At 39.1% G+C, this 18,774-nt stretch overlaps 2 protein-coding genes across 2 annotated transcripts in view; one reads left to right on the plus strand and one right to left on the minus strand.

Moving 5' to 3' along the window:
* LOC108683046 overlaps positions 1 to 5,871 on the plus strand; it is a 13,578-nt gene extending 7,707 nt beyond the window's left edge. The window contains exons 7-11 of the mRNA XM_018172325.2: positions 514 to 681; positions 992 to 1,150; positions 1,714 to 1,857; positions 2,316 to 3,199; positions 5,028 to 5,871. Coding sequence (XP_018027814.1) covers positions 514 to 681; positions 992 to 1,150; positions 1,714 to 1,857; positions 2,316 to 3,199; positions 5,028 to 5,175 — 1,503 coding nt within the window. The 3' untranslated portion in view covers positions 5,176 to 5,871. The remainder of the gene's footprint in view (positions 1 to 513; positions 682 to 991; positions 1,151 to 1,713; positions 1,858 to 2,315; positions 3,200 to 5,027) is intronic.
* Positions 5,872 to 7,656: 1,785 nt separating this feature from the next.
* Positions 7,657 to 13,310, minus strand: LOC108683043 (longitudinals lacking protein, isoforms A/B/D/L-like). The gene is made up of 7 exons (XM_018172322.2): positions 13,083 to 13,310; positions 11,161 to 11,904; positions 10,856 to 10,879; positions 10,493 to 10,747; positions 10,162 to 10,257; positions 9,683 to 9,792; positions 7,657 to 9,243 (listed from the first exon to the last, which is right to left on the minus strand). Exons 1-7 carry the CDS (start codon positions 13,161 to 13,163, stop codon positions 8,553 to 8,555), a joined length of 2,001 nt encoding a protein of 666 aa, XP_018027811.1. The 5' UTR covers positions 13,164 to 13,310; the 3' UTR covers positions 7,657 to 8,552.
* Between the last annotated feature and the right edge of the window lie 5,464 nt (positions 13,311 to 18,774).

Here is an 18,774-nt window from a genome sequence, read left to right on the forward strand (position 1 = left end):
CATTTTAACCCGTGTTAATCTCCATTTTAACCCGTGTTAATCTCCATTTTAACCCGTGTTAATCTCCATTTTAACCCGTGTTAATCTTCATTTTAACCCGTGTTAATCTCCATTTTAACCCGTGTTAATCTCCATTTTAACCCGTGTTAATCTCCATTTTAATCCGTGTTAATCTCCATTTTAACCCGTGTTAATCTCCATTTTAACCCGTGTTAATCTCCATTTTAATCCGTCTTAATCTCCATTTTAATCCTTGCCAATTTTCATTCTGACACTAAATTAAGGTGTCTAGTCAAGGTAGAAAACCCATTATTATTTATTGTATTTATTATCCATTTGGTTTCATTGTTGAGTTTTACAGCCCAGTCAACTTATCAGAATCTCATAAGCGTTTATAATTTTAGTCATAATATGTTACCAATTCATACATTTGGTCTTGTGTTTATCATGTTATTAACGTTTCAAGCGATCCAATGTTTTACCAAACTTGATTTCTTGGTTTTCTCGTTGCAGGAGCTGGAACGCGTGGTAGAGCGCGGACTTCAGCTCATGGTGGACCCCCAGGCGGATGAAGAGATTGAAGACGAAGGGACCGAGGGACAGGGCGTCTACTGCGTGACGTGTGGCCACGAGGTGTCCACGCGACGTGCTATCAAGCATATGGAGAACTGCTTCAATAAGGTACAAACTGTCGAATCAATGCAATTTAGGTCAATTGTAATTCAATAACGGTGACAATTCAATCGAGTTGTTGAATTCAGAAATAAATAACCAAGAAGAATGATAGAGTTTGCTTCAAAATTTAAAATTTGAAAATGACAATCGTTATTCACAGAAATCCAACAGTTTCGCTTCTTTTTTACTCTGAACCAAACTTTTTTATTTTATACAACTCAATACATTTTTTAGGTCTAACTAACTGGTTCAAATTCTATGCGATTTTTCTCGGAAGAATAAGCTTAGACGTTGACGCTGATGATTCATGTTGCAGATGGAGAGCCAGACCACGTTTGGATCCCAATTCAAAACTCGCATTGAAGGCAACACGATGTTCTGCGATTTTTACAGTCCCTCCACACGCACTTACTGCAAGCGCCTGCGTGTGATGTGCCCTGAGCACTACAAGGAACCTAAAGTACCTGAAACCCGGGTAAGTTTTCTAGAAAATAACAGAAATTTAGGGTTAGGTTAGGTTTAGGTTTAGGTATGAATATCATAAGCCAAATCATATTCAATAGAAACTTTATGGCGTTAACGTCGAAAGAAGGAGAAAAGCGACAAAACTTTAACACAGTATTCACTGCAGTGAGTGACAGAGAGCGCATTTTCTCGTCGACGAAAACGTGAAGTCCCGTACGGACAGACAGACGGACGGACAGACTGGCGGATAGACGGACATGGCGAGCACAATAGTGCATTTTTTTCCATAAATGAGAAAATGCGCTAAAAAGAGAGGGAAGAAATAATGGAATGCTAGTTCACAAGCGTGCTGGAGCAACTGCTACCTGATAGTATAAGAAAGAAATTACACGGTATGTTCAACTGGCAGTGGATTGAATGAGAGTAAGATTGACATGAAACTTACGGAACAGCGTAGAATTACGTCGGAATTTGAGGAACCCGTAAAATAGGAGCCTTTTGTTTAGTTACGGAAGCTTTGTTTATTATTACAAGAGACGGGAAAAGAGGTAACTGTGTTTTGTAATGGTGCAGGTGTGCGGAGCGCCGTTACTGCAGGACTTGTTCAAGGAGAGCGGTGAGTTGTGCCGCGCGTCTCGCAAGAAATGCATCAAACATTACCGCTGGGAGCGGCTATGCAGACCAGATGTTTGCTTAGACAACACCTGCTGGCGAGATGTTTGCTTAGACAACACCCGTAAGAAAGATGTTATTATGTGTATTTTCTGTTGAACTTAGGACGTTCGCATAAATTATCCCTGTTCCGCGTTAACGTTAAGAAAAGTAGGAAAAATATTTGTTATTCATAGATTTTTTAGAAAACTTTTTTCTTCAGTCTTATTCGTGGGGACCGAAATTCAGTTTACAAGTATAGTTTATCGAAAGGTGACTGCAGTATGTGTATTTAGAATATTATTTTTTTATAAGAATAATTACAAAAAGTGGTCGTTTACGAAGATCATGGCAATACCATAGGTACCTAATCGAAAGTTTTTGAAACCCTTCTTTGGATTGGGTTTACAATACATATTCAACCATTCGACAACTTGTTCCCTTTGCTGTAATTTTATGCTCCTTGAACTTTAAATATGGCGATAAAGATAGCTCCGATGTATTCTTAATGTGCCACTTTTCAGTGGATGAAACTGGACGAGTTACTGGAGCAAGAGCGCCTAGTGCGTCAGTCCATGACGAACAGAGCGGGGGTGCTGGGCCTGATGCTGCACTCTACCTTCGATCATCCTCTCGCTTCTAGGTTTGAGCAACTGAAACTGCAACAGCAGCAACAACGGGAACAGCAGCTGAGACAACAGCAAGAACAGCACTTCGCCCAGCAAATCGACCAGGCTTCAAAAACAGAAAATGAGGCGCATGACACTTTCGCGTCTCCTCCAGTTGTACAGCGGTTATCTACTGAGACAATGCAGCCAGAAGGGCGTCAAATACTACAAACTATTCAAGTTCAGAAACCACAGACAATCACGATACCTAAGTTTCGCCTGTATGGTCCTCAACAGCCGATGCACAAAATTGGAAATCAATCAGGTTCGAACCCGCAGGTCGTACGCGTTCAGTTGCAGTCGCCCCAGCAGCTCAATATGGTGCGCCCTAAACCCCCGACACACGTGGTCGTTCAGCAGTCCAACGCGTTACCAGAACAACAACAGATGGTAAACCAACAATCCCTAAATCAGAGACCAGTATTACAAGTGCAGTATTGCAAGCCACAGGGGCAACAGCAACCCTCACAACCCCATGCACAAAGTAAAGTTACACTCTCAGACCACCGATATTTCCAGAACCCTGCCAAAGTTCCTCAGACTCCTAACACCGTGACACTCGTGCGTCGCTCTGACCACATTTATTACCGACCTCCGGCGTCGGGTGCTGCTCACCTCAAGCTTAAGGTGACACAGCATAAAACTACCACCCCGCCCAACCAGAAGAAAGTCATCCACCTGCAGAAGTCTGCTAGTGGCAGTTTGTACCTGCAGACTCCACAGTCTCAGACATCTGCGAGGTGAGGCTGTGTAAATTTTAAAACCATTTATCCGTAAATAAGTGTGAGCGATTTCAGATTACTTCAGTCCATTAACCGCAAATAAATAAAGTATTTTTAAGCTGAGAAATTAGAACTTTAATTCTCCAAAATTTTCATTGAAATCGTTTTGGAACTGAGCTTAATCAGCACTTCATGACGATTTCCAAGAAAAAATATTGAATTTTGTCATTTTTTTTGCTTGCAATCAATTTCATTTGGTTACAAGCAAGATGTGCACTCCTCGATATTTATTCAGTAAAATTTTTATGTTCAATAAACTTTGATGTTCGAGTCTAGACATTATGAGGCAGACAGCACATTAAAGAGATGTTCTGTCTCTTATTTCAAGTCGTACACTTATTTTCATTTGGATAAAAGTAATAGGTTTTACACCGATTAAGCCGATAATGTCATAACCTTGATCACTTGCAACCAAGAGAATCACGAGAAATTCTCCTTTTTAATTGGTATTAAAATATTTTAAACAAAATTTTGTTTACTTTAATGGTGCAATTCTTACGAATGATTTGCCTTCCTTGCAATTTCTCACGTATCAGCAATTCTTATAGAGCTTTCAACAAAATCATTGCCCTACGATTTATTTCAGGTTTGTGTAATTTTTATAAAATTCACAGCGGCTTTAGTGTTTACATTACTGAGCTTTTCACTGCGGAATGAGTGTCACATCATTAAGCTACTCACAGCGGCTTTAGTGGTCACATTGGTGCGCTCTTCAAAGCAGCTTGAGTGTTTTAGATTACTCAGCTATTCACAATAGCTTGATTGTTCACTTAGCTCAACTGTTCACAGTGGCGTGAGTATTCGCTTTACTTAGTTATACAAAGCGGCGTTAACATTACTGTTATTTACCGCGGCTGTAGTGTTCAAATTAATTAGAAATATAGAGTGGTTTAGGAGTCAGCATTAAATTACATTTAATGCTCAGGTTTGGCGACCAAGGGGTGCGGCCGCACCAAGATCACCAGATTCAGTGTTTACGTTACTGGAGCTTTTCACTATAGAATGAGTGTCACATCATTAAGCTACTCACAGCGGCTTTAGTGGTCACATTGGTGCGCTCTACAAAGCAGCTTGAGTGTTTTAGATCTCTCTGCTATTCACAAAAGCTCGAGTGTTCTCTTAGCTCAACTGTTCACAGCGGCGTGAGTATTCGCTTTGGAATTGGAATTGGGGTGCGTGGTGACCTACGGTCACGACTTTTAAATCGGCCATACACGCTGCCTAAAAACTTTTACTAGCATCAAAAGAATTAAAAGTTCAAATATACAAATAATAATACCATATTTACAGCTGTCCTAAGAAAAAATATAAAAATTTGACAATCCCCAAAAAGTAAAACAACGTGCTAAAACAATTCGGCACGGTCATTTATGTCTTCCCACCCTCCCCTCTCACAAACCCTCCATTCCTCAAGACTCCACTCTTATCATCTTCCTCCTCTCCCTCATCCTCCACACGTTTTCCAAATATCTCTTCACACTCTCAAACATAGCCGCAGTTGCTCCCTCAGACAGACCCGTAATTATCGCCATCCACTCTTCGCTTGTTCTCTCATGCTCCACTTCATTAATCTCACCTCTCTCTTTCAGAATCACCTCAATCATAGACTGACGCTCTTTCTCATACGTCCCACATTCCATCAACAAGTGTTCTACAACAAGTGCTTTACTTAGTTATAAAAAGCGGCGTTCACATTACTCAATTGTTTACTGCGGCTGTAGTGTTTAAATTATTCAGAAATATCGAGCGGCTTAGGCGTCAGCATTATATTACATTTAATGCTCAGGTTTGGCGACCAAGGGGTGCGGCCGCACCAAGATCACCAGTACGGCGTGCCGCCTGCTCCTCTGTACCTACGGTCTCCCTCGCCCCGTCCGCCCTTGCGATCAGATCACGTCTACTTCAGCAGCAAACCTCCTCGTCCCAGCAAATAGGAATTTCTTTGTATTGTTTATAATATCTTTCCAAGCTGGCCATGTATATATATTTCTTATGTTCTTGCTAGAATTACTACGAAGCAAGCATATTGAAAAATTGATTGTGAGGCGCGATCTTGTTCGAACCAGGGAATAAAAAGTTTTTCTTTGCGGCTGATAATTGCGTGGCCCATAGCGGCTGATGTGGGAGACGAGGGAGTGTCACCGGAAGAAAGGAGAGATGGGCGAAGGCAGGAAGGTTGGCCATCAAGACCGCAGTCTCCACAACTGCCCAACAAGATGTCAAGGCAAAATTATGCTGAGTTGAAAGGATGGGGGTCTCCTCGCTCAGTGCAGGTGGTGCTTGGTAAGCGTCCGACCCTAAGCGTGTAGGATTCCAGTTGTATTGGCCCCACTTGAGCTCAGCGGTAAATGAGGGAGGAAGGAGCGAGGCCTCTTTGGTGGCGATAGGAGGTGGGGGAGCAGCAGGATATTGTTCATGTTAGCAGCCCCAGCGATGCGGGTGCCGCCTGTATAAGAGTAGCCACGAAGTGGTCATATTAGAGGAGGAGCAGGCTGGAAGAAGCTGACATGGAACTGTGAGCATGGAAGTTCCAGAAGGAAGGACTCTTTTAAAAAATGTCAATAGCGACGGCTCTTATGTTGCCTTCACTGTTACTAATGTTTGTTAAAGTAAACAATCGTGGATAATTTTCTCGATTTTTGTCTTAACACAAGGTAGATTTTGCTATAGTTTCGAGCGCACAGGAAATTGAGTACAGAACGATTTAAAATTTTGATGCCAATTTGGTTTTAGATTTTGATCCGCGGTTCGAATCTAGAAAACTAAGCGATGGATATTCACAGGCGGTGGGTGTAAAATAGCCAATTAATTCCGTTTTGATTTTATGCAAAATATGACGATAATATGAAACGGTCCAGAGATAAATATAATTCTACTGATCGCCTACACTTCTAGACATGAATAATTTGATACATTTACACAGCACTGTTTACATTAATCGAAATGGACATATTCATCACTGTAAAATTCTCTCATGAATCGAACCATTTACAACGAATTAAATAGACCCCTTATTCGAGTCAACAGTATTATATGTTGTCCAAGAGATCCACATGGGAGAGAGCAAGACAGGTGAGTCTTGCTCACCACAGGTCATAATATATTCTACCAATACAGTGATGCACGTGAAGAAATTTAATCCGGATGATACAAAGCAGCTAACAAAACACACACTTTAAAATTCCTATGAAAATGAACCAAGCGCTCAAAGCTGAACCCATTAATTAGCATGGCTGGCAGCGGAATTAATCAATGGTAGAGGCAGCAAGTTAAATAATAGCGGAAATAGAGTTGGTGAATCTGGATGTTTCTTGGAAATATATTTGAACTTTTCGATCTCAACTTGCATGTATAAACCAATGAGTTACGGAAAACTTTAAATAAAATGCCGCCTTGAGGCAACGGAGTCTAAATGATCTATTTTTAGCTAGTAAATTACACCTTAAGACACAATAATGAGTCAATCAGTGGTTAAATGAAACTTTTCAAGACACAATGATAATGCGTCTTGCAGCTTATAAACTTCACATCCCAAAATGAAAAAATCACTCAGCTTATAAATGTAACTTTACACAATAATAATCAGTATTTCAGTGGTTAAATTACGCTTTCCTAGACGCAATAATAATGATCTAATATTTAGACAACTGAACACTCGTCGGTCGCTTCAGGTCACACTGCGGAGCTCTGAAGGTTTGTAGTTAACAGATTACACTGACATGTGAATTTGTACCAACAACGGCATTATTAACACTGAATTGTTAAATCCATGCATGGACCAGACTTTGTCACGTTCTATATTTTACGACAGGATTGCCAAACGCAGGATGTTCAAACTAGAATATGAATACATACCACATCATCATATTTCAGCTTAACAGAGGAGTTATTTACATTAGACATAATTAACGTATTCATAACGAAGAAAGTAAGACAAAAATCAACGCAGTTCACGATAATACGTCAAGAATGTAGTATTAGAAACATGGGATGAAAATTACAAGTACTGTTCATTATGGAACGTACAAGAAAATTTATAGGGACAGGGAGATCGTTTTCAAAATGAATACAATTAGAAAATATTGATATTAGTACAGGATGGAATAATTTGTTCTTTTATACAAGTTTGATTGAAGACTACTTATAAGTATAAGATAGGGCTACAGCTTATTGATTTCCAAACTACCGGCCTTGTCAGATCTTTGAAGTGCTTTCTCGAGTTATTTTCTAGTTTCAGTTTGTTGGTAGTATCTTATTTATGTGTTTTGTACATGTCGATAAAAATTTTATTATTCAATGTGTCTTACTACTTGATGACAAATTTTTCTGTTTTCAAAACTTTTTTAGTATAAAAATACCTTTTTCGATCTACCAACGCCAGCAAAAATTTTGTTAGATTTATTGGAAAAAAACCAACAAGAAAATTGTCAATAAAGTCCATTCTCTGGTCTTCAGTCAAACTTGTAGGCATAAAATTAGAATGTGGTACACATGGGATAAAAAACGGCATCATCGCAATGCCTGAACATCATTGCGATGCCTTCGACGAGACAGTGGTCGCCTTCACTCTCTATCACTTTGGCATCGGTATTTATTCTTTGGACAGACTCACGAGCTACAAGACCTGAGGCACTACAGTGCACCGGCTACTTATATTACAGGTAAAATACAGGTCAACATGGTCACACAGACCATGCCAAAAATAAGTTAAGTAGGTATATTATTAAAATGAAGACAAGACCAAGCAGCTACGTTTGTTATAATGCTTAACTATGACATCAACGAAAAACATCACTCAATTCGACAATTCCATACTGGCGACTTAAATACGCTCAAAACTAGATTACCTGAGAAACGCAGTGAAAAGAAGCAATTAAAAAGCTTTGGAGATTTGCAACCAAAAGAAATGAACGTCGCCCAAATAGAAATAAATGAAAAAATTCCGTGTGAGGTTTGAAGATTGTGAGATGACAACTCGTGCTAGAAACGTGGCACCGTAACAGTGATAATAACACCAAGTCTGTACAAACAACATTGAAATCATGTCTCAACAAAACCAACTTACTTTTTCGAATAAACTTGAAGATCACTTCATAATTTACAAACGTTTCATATAACTAATTAGTCACCAAACTACTACGCGAGACAAAAATCCTGTCACTCTCTGATGCATGAATTCGATCTTGCATCACATTCCGTTCTCAGAAAAAAAAAGAAATAAATCAACGATTATTCGGTTTTAATGTATGCGATGGATGATCCCTTCAGCGGGTGCTTGTCCATCAGGACGCGCGTACCAGACATCGATATCCTAAGGAGTGGAGTGTGATGGCAGGCTCGAGTGATGTGATGAGTAGCATGGAGTGTGCAGTGTACTTAGATCATGTGTCTGATGTGTACTGCTGCTACTGCTACTACTACTGTTACTGCTGCTGCTGGTTGTGCTGCACGCAGTTATGTGCTGCAACTGCAAGATGTTGTTATGTACAGTAGCAGGAACCTGTTGCACAGCACTGTCAAGCAGCTGTGCAGTGGCGCTGTGGTGGTGCAGTGCACTGTAAAGCGTGCCGTGAGGGAGACTTTGATTCACGTGAGCACTGGACACGGTCGGCACGACAGTCGTACTGTGGCTGGGTGTGTGCAGAATGGTAGGGTGCGAAGTGCTGCAGTACTGCACCCCGTTGTTGTTATTGCTGCTTGTAATTACATTGTTATTCAAGCTATTGTTACTGCTACTGATATTGACTGGAGTGCTGAGCAAAACGGATGCTGCTGGAACAACCAGGGTCCCGGGCACCACAATCGTGCTCGATGACGAGGCAGGTACTGGCGACGTTACGACGGTTGCAGACGACGAAGAGCTGCTCGTCGCGACCACGGGACGGTGACGACGCTTGACGTGCTCCAGCAGGTGCGACTTCTGGGACGCGCGATACGGGCAGTGTGGGCACGTGTACGGTCGCTCGCCCGTGTGCGTGCGCACGTGGCGACTCAGATCAGATCTGCACCAGGACAAATATACGGTCCGATACACGGTTATTTGAGCAACAATTTCCTTACTCTCAATTACAATTAATACAAAATAAATTCACCAAAAATAATGAAGCCGCGACGCTCTAACAAAGACGATACCTACATCTTTTTGACAAAATGATAATAATTTTTCAACTTTTAAACAGCTATGAAAATATGTTACACTTCTCATCACGAAAAACAATACTTTTGATACGATTACATTAAAATTATATAAAGATGGGTACCTGAGTGCAGTGTCATTCCTGTGTGACTTAGCATCACTGAAGTTGGTCTTGTAGTTGAAATGATGTTTCAACAGCCTGAGTCTCTATAGCTGTATTTAGCCATCAGCCATAAATTGAATTTAAGGACATTTTAAACTTAATAGTCACTAGTCTTAAATTCGAACTCAAGACTTTAACCAACCTGTACATGAAAGCTCTCTGGCAAAACGGGCATCCCATGACCGTTACTGTGCCGGTGCCGCCGGCGTTGCTGCTCGAGCTTCCCTCCAGTCCTATGTTTGTGCTGCTCGCCTGCACCAGTGAACAAATAATTTAGAGATGCAATATCTCATAATATCAAACTGATCCAAAACAAGAAAAAATTGATAATCTTTAAATAATTGAAAAAAATAAATTGATATAATAGAAGATGAATCTAAACATCGTCAAATGTTGATGAAAGTACATAGGTACATATATAATAATGCTTCTCCAATCTGATCAAATAATTACAAATCAATATTAATTTCAAAAATCAATCATGATTTCTTGAATAGTTTTCTATGTTGATAAGAGATGTTCCTATGCTTAGGAAATCCAAGCATGCATTCTCATCATAACTAGGTATAAAGTTAATCAAGCTAGCAATTGAGGAAACTGTAGATTGTTCAGACCACTCACATTTGTCGTGTGCTGATGTTGCTGAGTCCTCACTTCCTCAGAAATGAATCCTTCCAGAGCATAGCCAGTGGCACTGTCCCAAGTCACCAGAGTTTCCTACAGGAAACATGAAAATATGCTAATTAGTTTTGATGTGCAAATGATAAAAGAATGCATGGAGATAAAATAATGCAACATCATTACAATCATTCAGCAGGAAACTCTTGGAATCATGAATTTTTGAAGTAATGGGTTGCATTTGACTCAAGTAATTGTTTAGCTTTAAGAAAACCAGCATGTGTGTTATTCATTTATTAATGCTAAATATACTGCACTTGACTAGAGGCAGCACCTGGTGAGATCCTGAAGTGCCAGGGATTGCAAGGAGATCATGCATGAGAGCTCCCCCTGACGTGGCCACAGTAACAGTTGTAGCTCCAGCAGTTGTATGGTGGGGCTGAGATCCCACGTCATCCTCGTCATCTTCTTCATCGTCTTCGTCGTCAGGAAGAGCTCCTTCGCCCTCACTGTGTCCGCCATCCGTGGTGGGTACGCTGTTACATCCTCGACTGCTTTCTTCTTTCACACCATCCATTTCTTCCTTTACCACATCAGGAAGAGCTCCTTCGCCCTCACTGTGTCCGCCATCAGTGGTGGGTACGCTGTTACATCCTCGACTGCTTTCTTCTTTCACACCATCCATTTCTTCCTTTACCACTGCACATTCCTCCACCAGCACCTAGTGTTGAACAATTAAGGGTAATATTGTGGCCTGTAATTTTTTTCTACCCATCAATAAATTTAAAATATTTTACAGTACTTTTTTATAATGCTACAAACTACTGTCAATTACAGAACAATACATTTCAATACAGTACTCTCTTTCAGTAAATCTAAAGAACTAAAAGCCAAATGTAAAAAAGTACATAACAAAATCAGAATCAATAAAAGGCCAATAAACAAACAAATGTGACAAAAAATGGCAACATTTTCTAGACAGTGTCTTTAAAATATTCTCACCTCAGGAATAGCATGAGAAATCAAAACTTCTTCACTAACAGAGCAAACTTCATCATCCCGAATCAACCTATGCTGTTGGTGGTCCTGGTACTGCACAGGCTGGTTGATGGTAAGAGCATGTTGAGACTGAGATGCTGGAGAAATGACATGTTGAGGATGCAGTATGGTTGCATGAGTTGCACTGATGGTGTGAGCTGCAGGAGTCTGATGAACATTCTCTTCTATGGTGTGTACTGAAGCACGAGTGCTTGATGTTATAGTCATGGCATTGGAGACATTAATAGTGTGAATAGGAAGAGCCCTTTTTATCAGAGTCACCTCTTCAACATCATTCACTCGAGCAACAACATCATTGACAACAATTTTCTCCTGACTGACACTGGCAACACCTGCTCGGCGTTTCTTGAATGCATGTAAATCAGAAGGTCCTTCAACTGCTGGCCGCTTTTTCTCATGAGGTGGTGGGCTTTCATCAGGAACAGCAAGGCCTCTGATTTTTAGGCACTCGGCAGCTTTCATGAATCGAGCCAAGTCATTCCGAGGCACACTGGCCTCACCAGCATACATATAGCTAAGCAATGCTTGCAAATCGGTGTGACGAATGTCTTTTAGAATAATGACAGGTTTTGCACATGTTGTTCTCCCAAGAATGTCTTCAAAATATTCACTACACACTGATAAAACCAACTTGTGAACTGGGAAAAAATGGCTGTCACATGCCAAAATCACATCGCTGTACACATCCTGCAACAAAAAAGATAAAACTGTCATGATGAAAGATAAAGAATATATTGTCAACATTAAGGATAACTTCAAAATAAGTTTTTAACTTTTCATATTTTGATCATAGATGTGTGTAATGGAATTGCAAATTTCTAAAAATTAATGTTCTTTCATGAATTATTTAATTGATATTATAATAATGTGCACTTTACTACTACCGTAAATGGGGTAACTTAGACTCTCGGGGTAACTTAGACCACTTTTAGTTTTTTTAACAAAAACCCCCAAACTCAAAAACTATTTGACATAGAAAAATTTTGTCAATGGGCATTAAAGGCCTATTACTGAGGCTATGTAACACATTAGAAAGATAAAAAAAATTATGCATATCTAATAGGTTAAAAAATGAAAAATGTGACCCATGAAAAAGAGCTATTATTTAAAGCCTGTCATAGAACCCCCTCCAATTTTTTTATTTTTGGGTAAAATAACTCCAGGTTTTGATGCATTGTAGTAGAACTCTTCTAGTTACATATGCAAATGACTAATTTGAGGAAAGTGTCATAGTTTGCAAATGGGGGGCACCGCCCCTAAATGAGGGAACTTCGACCACCTAATGTCAGCCCTGATGGGGTAACATAGACCAGCTTGGAAATTAATTTAAAATTACAATATATAACATATTTTATGTTTGACAGCCTATTTATGTTTTTTCTTTATGTTTCAGACTCTACAGAGTCTTATATATGGTAATTTTAACTTAATTTCAAAGCCGGTCAATATTACCCCTTCACGGCTGACATTAGGTGGTCTAAGTTCCCCCATTCAGGGGCAGTGCCCCCCATTTGCAAACTATAACACTTTCCTCAAATCTGTCATTTGCACATGTAACTAGAAGAGTTCTATTACAATGCACCAAAACCTGGAGTTATTTGGAGTTATTTTACCAAAAAATATAATTTATTTTACCCCCCAGTCTAAGATACCCCAAGAGCTGGGGCAACAAAGACCATCACTTTTTTTGAAATTACACAAAAACTATGAGAGGCAGGAGCCAGAAATTTATGGTCAGTGAACCTAGAGTATAGACCTGTATTTTGCATGTTTCAATTTAAGTTTAATTTAGCTTGTAAAAAAATGGCATCATTAAAAAAAAGTAGTCCAAGTTACCCCATTTTACAGTATATACTGATACTGACCTTTTGGAGTAATGTTGCAAGGCAGTGGACAAAAGCTGAGGAGTGGTTGTTCCAGCGGAGAGAAAGAATTCCATCATCCATTTCTGATAATTTTTTCTTCTTCTAATACCTAATATATATACTTTTTTACATTTTTTTACAGCAAATTTTGGTTGATTTGAAAATGATTTGCTGATTATAAGAAAATCAGAAAGAATGCAAAATATGTTATGAAAATCCTCACAATCTGTGAAAGAAATAATTATGAGCATCAGAATTACTACACCGGAATAAAGGCCAAACAATATTTCTATTTGTGCTTAATTACAAGAATACTGTAATAAACAACAATACTGTAATAAATACATGACTCTTGGGAGCCAAGAACAAGACTGAAATAATTCCACTTTTTCTAGAATATCTTGGCTCAAAATTTCATAATTAATGAATAAGAAATCTTTTGGCCCTATAGTTTTCTATAGGTATATTTTGGTTTGATTAGAAATTGAGCAACTGTTGAACTGACATTTGAAAAACAAATGTGATATTGCAGTTCAATATCACACGCCTTTTTTTTAACTCCAAAAAATTTAGGTACTAGAAGCCACCTATGAATTGGACAATACCGTAACGCTAATGAAACTGGCCAACTTCACACATTCCTGTTGCATTTTCCAAATTCCTTCAGAGAAAAGTACAAAAACAGCCTATTTTTACCTGCCATTTGTGAAAATCCCCTGTCTTCTATGAAATGATTGTTTAGGGTAAATGCACCATATTCCGACACTGTGGGTAATTCCGACACTTCTCTATTTTTTCCTTTATATTAAGCTTTGTCTTAGTTCCACGCATGCGTAGATAGTTGAAATAGTGACGTCATATTATTGCGCGCATTACTTCCGCAAAACACTAGGTCTGGCAGGAAAATGTTAAGATCTGCAGAGCAAAAAGTCCATGTCACCCACTGACACCCAGTGAGAACATCAAAACATGTGTGAAAGTTGATACTTGACCTTGCTCTACCAAATAGTGATAGATAAACTGTTTGTGTAGAAAAAATATTATGGTTTGAGACTTTTAAGTAAGTCAGTGAATATATTAGAAATCCTTTAAGTATACTTGTATTTGCTGATTACAAGTGGTAAATAAATTAATAGATGATTGATTTAAGAGACGGTTTTAGACACATAAAAACTAATACCGACACAGTGTTGGAATTACAACACAGCTGTGACAGCCGTGTGTTGTATAACGACACAGCTCACACAGGGTGTCGGAATTCAAACACAGGGTGTCTGAATTACGATTTTGAAGTGTTGTTGGAATTACCTAGTCTCACAATATGCCTCGTTTAGTCACACACGTGTCAGAATTTAGCAATTTAGTAGATTTGAATTCTAAAGGCTTTTAAATAAATATGGCAACAGTTTTTGACGTTTCATTGTTGCTGGGGCCCATGGTGCAGAGAGTGGATGCAGCATCGCCAATATATGGGTTTTCAAGCCCTAAGCATCACCGGGTAATCTTAAGATGCGTCGCCGGGTAATTTTTAATGAAAAAGCCATTTACGCTGAGTACCTAATGAAAAACTATTTACAAGCCACGAACTTATTTACAAGGTTGCATGCACGTGTTACCCCAAATAACTAATTTTACCCTAAAAACAGTCTGATTGTACAGCAAGTGTCAACTGAACATGTGATAATGCAGTCTGACCACTCTAATGTGACCGCAACTACGTAATCATAAACTTGATGTTTACATTTTTTTGGTGGGAACTCATTGCAACTGATTTCTGGACAAGCTTCACTGCATACTGATCAATCCAACATACCGGAAACCTTACTTTTTTTAAATAGTTGGCCGAAGACTGACAAATATATTAAATGAAAGAATTTCAATCTAAATGTGTCGGCAAGATCTTCTGAAGGCATAAATTTTGCTACTGAAGCATCGCCAAAGATCTTGCAATATTCATCCACTATCTGCACAGTGGCTGGCGCATAGTGTGGTGTTTTGAAAGTGACGTAAACCAATCAGAACTCGAGTTGCGCATACGGTGATCTATTTATAGCCATTTATTTCTTGCTACATCCCTAAGGTGTTGGAATATGGTGTGTTTACCCTAATTTGTTTCTACCTGCAATTTCCAGAATTTTTTGCCCAGGGTACAGAGGGTGGATGCAGCATTGCCAATATATGGGTCTTTAAGCCCTAAGCATTGCTGGGTAATTTTAAGATGCATCGCCGGGTAATTTTTAATGAAAAGTCATTTACGCTGAGTAATGAAAAACTATTAACAAGCCACAAACTTATTTACAAGGTTACATGCATGTGTTACCCCAAATAACTAATTTTACCCTAAAAACAGTCTGATTGTATAGCAAGTGTCAACTAAACATGTGATAATGCAGTCTGACCACTCTAATGTGACCACAACTAAGTAATACCAAGAACATTTTTTGTTCAGTCCAGCCTCAAAGTTTTGCTCCATACAAACAATATTGTTAACTAAATGTTAAGTTGTTAACTATTCAACCATATATATTTGTGATTTGCACAGTGCACAGTTGGGCAGAGTAAAGCAATTTATGTCCATCTTCAACTTCAACCGTGGCAGGCTTGGCTGTAAACAGAATCCCTTCTCAGCCTACTCAAACAGTTAGTGTCTCGGTCACTCTTTTTTTTTCTTCCAAAGATTTGTATTTTGTGGGAGCCTCTGAAGTCTAGTGCAAAACTTACGGGTTGTCACTATGAGAAGATTTCAAATTTACCCTTATATTTGTACGACTCTAGTTCAATCATTAATGCGGCGCCACAACAGTCAACAGGATTGGGGTGCCTAGTAGTTATTTGAGAATCTGAAAGCCGGAAAATTTGCAAAAAAAAAAACGCTTTAACACTGTACCACACACACACACGTCTAGGTCACTCATGACAGACCAGCCAACTGAGCCAAGTCGACAAATTAATAGATGACAGATCATTGTCCGCAATAACAGAAAAAGAATATCCGAATAAAACAGTGTACTGGAACAATGTGAAGTAATAGTTGAGTATCAGCATAAAGATAAATTCGAACAAATACTAATTAAATTCAAACAAGATACTAATAATTCAAATTCAAACAATTCAAATTCAAACAAGTACTATTATTGTTGTTTGTAAGCTAATGGAATCTGTTGTGAGGGATAGGATTATCCATGGTTGAAATAATTTTATTTAAATCAACCATGGGATTATAGGAACACTTGACTGTTCACAATCTCCTATCAGATTGTAAACATGGTTTTATTGCCGATAGATCCTGCACCACAAACTTATTATCTTCGTTGAACGATTGGACTCGCCTACCGGACGAAAGAGGGCCAGTGGATGCATTGTACCTCGATTTTGCCAAAGCATTTGACAGTGTTCCGCATGAGCGGCTGTTGCATAAAGTGAAGTTTTTGGGAATTGAGGGAAACGTACTCCATTGAATCAGAGATTTTCTAGTAGATGGACGAAAACGTGTCAGTATTAACGGAACCGTGTCAGACTGGGCATCAGGGCGCAGTGGCGTGCCACAAGGAAGCGTTCTTATGTCTATTTTGTTCGTTGCTTTTATAAATGATCTGCCAGAAGCAGTGTCCAGCGTGTGCTCCATGTATGCCGACGACACAAAAGTTCATATACAGTGAAGGATACGTCAAATAAAGCGCAATTGCAAGATGATATTGACAGTTTAATTAACTGGGCTGGTACGCGGCAGCTGCGGTGTAATGCTGACAAGTGTAAAGTACTTCACCTCGGGAAGAACAATGAACAGCAAGATTACAGTATGAGAAGACATGGTTGCAACGAGAGAGTAATGATTGAAAAGTCTAGTGTGGAAAAGGATCTTCGGAGTTTATGTCGCCAAGGAGCTGAAATTTTCTAAGCATGTTGAAACGCAAGCTAACACATCCAACAAACTTCTTGGACTAATCAGACGTCCATACGAGTTCCTAGATGCAGAAGCGATGAAGCAGTTGTTTGTTGCTGTCGTGCTCCCGAATATAGAGTTTGGAAACGTTGTGTGGTCACCGAGATTTGAAAAGGACAAAAATTTAATAGAGAATGTTCAAAGACTGACAACAAGGATAATTCCAGGCTTGAAGGGCAAGTCCTATGAAGAAAGAGTAAAGATTATGAAGCTTCCAAGCCTCAGTTATCGACGTCTGTGTAGGGACCTCATTGAAATATACAAGTATACTCATGGTTTATACAAGGTCCCTGAAAGATTACTAGAATTGAAAACAAGAACCAACACCAAGGGCCACGGCTATAAACTAAAAAAAACTGCGCTGCAAATTCTTCACGCGACAACATTTCTTCTCGCTTCGAATCATCGACATGTGGAACAGCCTCCCTGATGACATCGTTGGCGCTCCAAGTATGAACGCGTTCAAGAACAGACTAGATAAAGCTATGAAAAAATATATGTTCAGACTTGAAATTCTTAGTACCATATCGAACCCAGTGGAAGTCGAGTAGCTATTTCAAACTATCGTCAGTCATGAAAAGATCCGGTCAATGGACACGATTTTTGATTTTCTGTGAACAAGGCACGAAAAGTAAAAGAATCGGCGACAGGCCACATCAGGCCTACACTGCAGCGCCGAGATCACTATGTTATGTTATGATATATTATGTAATTAAAGCAAATGTCTAAGATATATGTCTAAGATAAAAATCATATTTTGCAATATAGTACCGGTAGTAGCTATAATTTATGTAACATAGTAGTTAACTATGTATGTTAAAGTCATAAAGGACGTCATTGTATCATAAATAATACATATTTGTTATTGTGTTTGTAGATTTTTTAGTTTTAACAAGACAATTTTTCGTATGTTTGTAGAAATTGTAATTCAGGAAAGGATATGCACAAATACTTACTCGCATGTCCAAAGAAGTTATGTTCATGAAATTGGTCCATACGGCCATACCATATGAAGTTATCTTAATTCGAAGATTTATCAATAATTAAAAATTAACATCGAAGCATAGGTAAAACTACTATAGTCTAACATTACCTAAATATACACATGTAAGAAAAAATATTGAAATTATGCATGATATGGACAATCTTTATCATGTTGACCGCATTTAAGCATCGTGAGAATCTGCACACTTGCATAACCCTTTGGCGGATAAAGTTTCGTGCGTGTGCAGAACACCACATTTCACACATGCCACATTGCTGAAATTATTCATTGAAGCAAATTTGACAGCGACATAAATGTTCATCTGGTCATAGCGCAGCCTGAAATTAAAGGCAATATTTTTATCCAATTGAACCAAGATCTAAAATTTCAGCAATGCACCAACTGAGGCTGATGGACACCCGCTCTTCTAGAGAGGGTGTCCATCAGCCTCAGTGTTTTTCTGAAGCCCTCAAGGCAGATGGTTCGGTGGCGACGACCTTGTCTTTCCATTCACTCGCAAGAAGTAGGAAGCAGCAATTACAGAAGAGAGGTGCACATAACCACGAAATGACACAATTTATTTTATAAAAGCCATGTGGAAACTTTTTGTTATATACTTGCATTTAATGATGAACGGTATAATAACAAATAATCTCTACGAAGTTATCCACATATTCTTTATGGTGGTATCTGGCAGCATCCTGCAGACGGTGGCCAGGTATCCGCAAAAATCCCTTCTGCTGGAGTCAGAGTCGAAGGGAATG

The sequence above is a fragment of the Hyalella azteca genome, unplaced genomic scaffold, assembly GCF_000764305.2.
Source record: "Hyalella azteca isolate HAZT.00-mixed unplaced genomic scaffold, Hazt_2.0.2 contig16237, whole genome shotgun sequence".
NCBI classification, from domain to species: Eukaryota; Metazoa; Arthropoda; class Malacostraca; order Amphipoda; family Hyalellidae; genus Hyalella; species Hyalella azteca.

What these genes read in the sequence shown, in the direction of transcription:
- LOC108683043 (XM_018172322.2), bottom strand. Translation starts at nt 13,163, where the DNA reads ATGGATGATGGAATTCTTTCTCTCCGCTGGAACAACCACTCCTCAGCT. An exon ending in TTGCAACATTACTCCAAAAG is followed by an intron (nt 11,905 to 13,082) that starts GTCAGTATCAGT and finishes TTTTTGTTGCAG; the next exon opens with GATGTGTACAGCGATGTGAT. An exon ending in TGGTGGAGGAATGTGCAGTG is followed by an intron (nt 10,748 to 10,855) that starts GTAAAGGAAGAA and finishes CTTCCTGATGTG; the next exon opens with GTAAAGGAAGAAATGGATGG.